At 39.9% G+C, this 3,504-nt stretch overlaps 1 protein-coding gene across 1 annotated transcript; it reads right to left on the reverse strand.

Moving 5' to 3' along the window:
- Nucleotides 1–708: 708 nt before the first annotated feature.
- LOC115106282 (normal mucosa of esophagus-specific gene 1 protein-like) lies at nt 709–3,055 on the reverse strand. The gene is made up of 5 exons (XM_029628851.2): nt 2,957–3,055; nt 2,747–2,805; nt 2,392–2,480; nt 1,945–2,005; nt 709–1,212 (listed from the first exon to the last, which is right to left on the reverse strand). Exons 2-5 carry the CDS (start codon nt 2,786–2,788, stop codon nt 1,144–1,146), a joined length of 261 nt encoding a protein of 86 aa, XP_029484711.1. The 5' UTR covers nt 2,789–2,805; nt 2,957–3,055; the 3' UTR covers nt 709–1,143.
- Nucleotides 3,056–3,504: the final 449 nt, after the last annotated feature.

The raw sequence follows: 3,504 nt of genomic DNA on the forward strand, positions 1-3,504 counted from the left end.
CCCTCTATATGGCACACATACACAATCCATGTCTCAATTGTCTCAAGGCATAAAAAATCCTTCTTTAACTTGTCTCCTCCATCTACACTGATTGAAGTGGATTCAACAGTTAATCAATAAGGGGTCATTCACCGGGATTCCCCTGGTCATTCTATGTCATGGAAAGAGCAGGTGTTCCTAATGTTTTGTACACTCAGTGTATACATGTAGTAAGTGGTGATATAATAATAACGCTTTATGAGAGGGACATGTAGGTGTTATTGCTCCACCAATCCGTAAGAGGACTGTCTCTGCACACAGACACAACAGACACACACAGTGTCTTGAGGGTAACTCTATCCCCATCCTGCTCTCCCTCTGCCTGATTACTGTAATCAGTAATTATGTTAAGAGAGGGATTGGCTCCAAGCAGCCCAGTCTGGTGCATTAGGACTGTTCCATCAGTCAAGACAATGCATGGGCGATAATGTTTTCTGAATACTAATTCTAGACTGACATTTTGGGACACAGACAGAAGTCAGACAGAACTATGATGTCACCTTATGGACAGTTTGGCACAAGGGCTTTGGGTTAATGTCTCCATCAGACACACTTCTGGGGACAGAGACAGAGAGAAGCCAGACAGAGCTGTGATAAAGTTACCTTGATGATAGTTGGGGACACAAGCTTTTGAAAACAACCACCAGAATGGACATACTTAACTCCTCATTAATAACACGAGCAATGGTAAATTTTTATTGCAATAATTATTATTTCACACACACATACAGTTTGTTTCACAAACAAACAGCTGTGGTCACATTTAGAGTCAGCTATAGTGCAGTACAGTGCAGTAACATCACTGGGGCAGACAGACAGCTGGTTTACAGTGAAGGCAAAAGCTTTTACTCTTTACAGCCTGGTGATGTAAGTAACACTACAGCTGTGGACATCCTCAGTCCTGGGGACGGAATTGAGCACAGTTATACCCCACCAGTATAGCAGAAGCGTTTCCGCACACTAAGTATCAGAGAATCTAGTCTGGGCAGAAATGATTCTGCTAGACTGGGAAGGGGTACAGGAAGGGCAAGGAGGCAGCTCTCATTCAGGATGGAGGGGGGGGAGGAATGGGAGAGAATGGAGAGAAATAGAAAGATAGAGAGATCACTTGGTCATACTCTTCACCAGCTCCAGCTCTTTAATGGGCCTCCATTTCTGGTTGATAGTGACCAGCTGCAGTTGGGAGAAAACCACACCCACTTACACAACAACAACAATAACACTATCGGTCATAGGTTACTACAAATACTCACCAGCGTTGGGGTCAATGCCATTTACATTTAGTCAATTGACAAAGTAAAGTAAAGTTTATGTTCCAGTTTTCCTCATTGCTTGATTAGAATTACAGTCTCAGTCAACTTCCTGGATTGACAAAATTGAAATGGAATTGACACCAACCCTGCTGCTTCACACTACATCCACAGTCAATCAATCCCACAGGGCATCAAATCATCCCTACTGTATCTGCCTCCTTTATCAATAGGTCCCCTTGCAAAGAATCAACTGTGAATACAGATGTTTAGATAACAGTTGAAATGACTTTTAGATGACAGTAGAAATGGGAGATGTCCCGCCCCCCCCGATGGGTGCCCAGCCCTTTATGGTAAGTTATAGTCCTACTTGGCTATGTTGCTCTGTTGTGTGACTCAGCAGAATAGAGGAGGAACCACTGCATTGGCACACAACCTATACCCATAATGTTAACCACAGAGTGATCTCACTACCCATACCAATATCAACTTAGAGTGGTCCTCTATCAGAAATAACTAGGCATATGAAGAGGGTTTATAATGTAAAGCTTACACAGCACACTAATTAAGCCAAAAAAAAGCAAGAAAATGTCAATACTATTAGAAATATTAGAAATAGACAGACATAAAAAGTGTTTATAATGTTATCAATCACCTTCTGTGGTTTAGATGGGTCCAGTCTCTCCCAGGGTTCAGGGTTTGTGCTTTTATTTAAGCTGAAAGAAAGTTAGAGAAATGATTCAAACTGAATGTATCTCTGCCTGCTATGCCAGAGTTTGTCTTTATGGAAATATAAAGTTAAAGGGGCAGGCTTGTCAGAGACTGATAAACAAATGCACTTAATGAAATCAGCATGGGGCTACAGTTAAAGCTAGATCATACCAGGTTAGTTCTTCAAGTTTCTAATCATACCCATTACTAGAAACACAAGGAAATATAATGCGCATGCAAATAAGAAAAAATGCAGATTCCCCAGACCAAGATGAAATCTTACCCTATACTAAAAATACGAAACATGCTTTAGTAAAGTACTAGGTTTATTTGGGTCCAGGAAGCCATAACAATGTACAGCAAATGCATGATAAAATACATCAAATCTCACATGACATCCTTCTTTGTAAATAGGAAGTAGAGTGAGGTAGAGGTGGCTCCTACAGCAGCCAATGCCACAATGCTGATCAGAGGAATGAGCTGAGAGAGAGAAACAGGTAGCTGTCAGGATAAGGGCCTCATACGTGGATAGCATGGTTGGTCCTAAATCTATTTGAGAATTGGGTTCTACATACTTTAATTCAGGAAGCAAGGGAAATGGAAGTCCCATAAATAAATACAACTTAAATTATTTATTTGTAATTTAATTTAAACTCTTGCAGGGAATAACCTTCCTAGGATAGGAATAACGAATGACCTTCATCAGAAACCATAAAAACACATATAAGAAATAGAGAGAAACTCACCTCTTTCCTCTTCCTCAGCATCTGAATAAATCCAGACTTCATTTTTATTTTCAAATTCCCTTCAGGTATTTAAAAGAAAACACGTAAGATTGTTTTAAATGATTGAGTCAAATATTAATCTGGTAACAAGTATTATTATGTCTAGCAAATATTTAATCTATGTAGGTCCATCCTATAAGGCAACAGGTCTATAGATGCTGTCCGTCTCACCTGCTGCCGCCAGAGTCCCAAGGTCCTTGTGAGCAGAGCATCCTGATCGTCTATTGAAGTAGGCTACTATCCGACCAGAGGTGATACAAATCCTTCACAGCGTTTCAATTGAGCCTGAGGTTGTTCAACTTTCCTCTGTGAGTGTGAGCGCATCGCCCCCCTGTGGTTTCAAATGTTCAAGGTGAAAATGCCAAGTGCATTTCTGTTGCACGTTTTCTGAGCGTCCTGAAAGCAGAGAACTCTTTCATGTAAATATAATTGTTAGAACCATTTCGATAGTAAATAAAATGTGTTTAAGTTGTGTATGAAATGTAAAGAGACTATTATTTCGGGAAAATAAATATGTTTAGAAAACACTTATATTTTGTTTATTGTGACACCTGGTGGTTACCTGTACTGGACCAACAGATTCATATATTGCAGTCAGTCATTGATAGACACCAAGCAAACACATCGTTTTGAACTACACTGAACAGAAATATAAACTTAACATGTGAAGTGTTGGTCCCATGTTTCATGAGTTGAAATAAAAAATCCCAGAAATGTTC

The sequence above is a fragment of the Oncorhynchus nerka genome, linkage group LG23 (genome assembly GCF_034236695.1).
Source record: "Oncorhynchus nerka isolate Pitt River linkage group LG23, Oner_Uvic_2.0, whole genome shotgun sequence".
Taxonomy (NCBI): domain Eukaryota; kingdom Metazoa; phylum Chordata; class Actinopteri; order Salmoniformes; family Salmonidae; genus Oncorhynchus; species Oncorhynchus nerka.

Coding starts and splice junctions, on each gene's coding strand:
- LOC115106282 (XM_029628851.2), bottom strand. CDS start 2,788: ATGAAGTCTGGATTTATTCAGATGCTGAGGAAGAGGAAAGAG. Junction 2,481..2,746: donor TGCTGAGGAAGAGGAAAGAG/GTGAGTTTCTCT, acceptor TCTCTCTCTCAG/CTCATTCCTCTGATCAGCAT. Junction 2,006..2,391: donor TTTACAAAGAAGGATGTCAT/GTGAGATTTGAT, acceptor ACTTTCTTTCAG/CTTAAATAAAAGCACAAACC.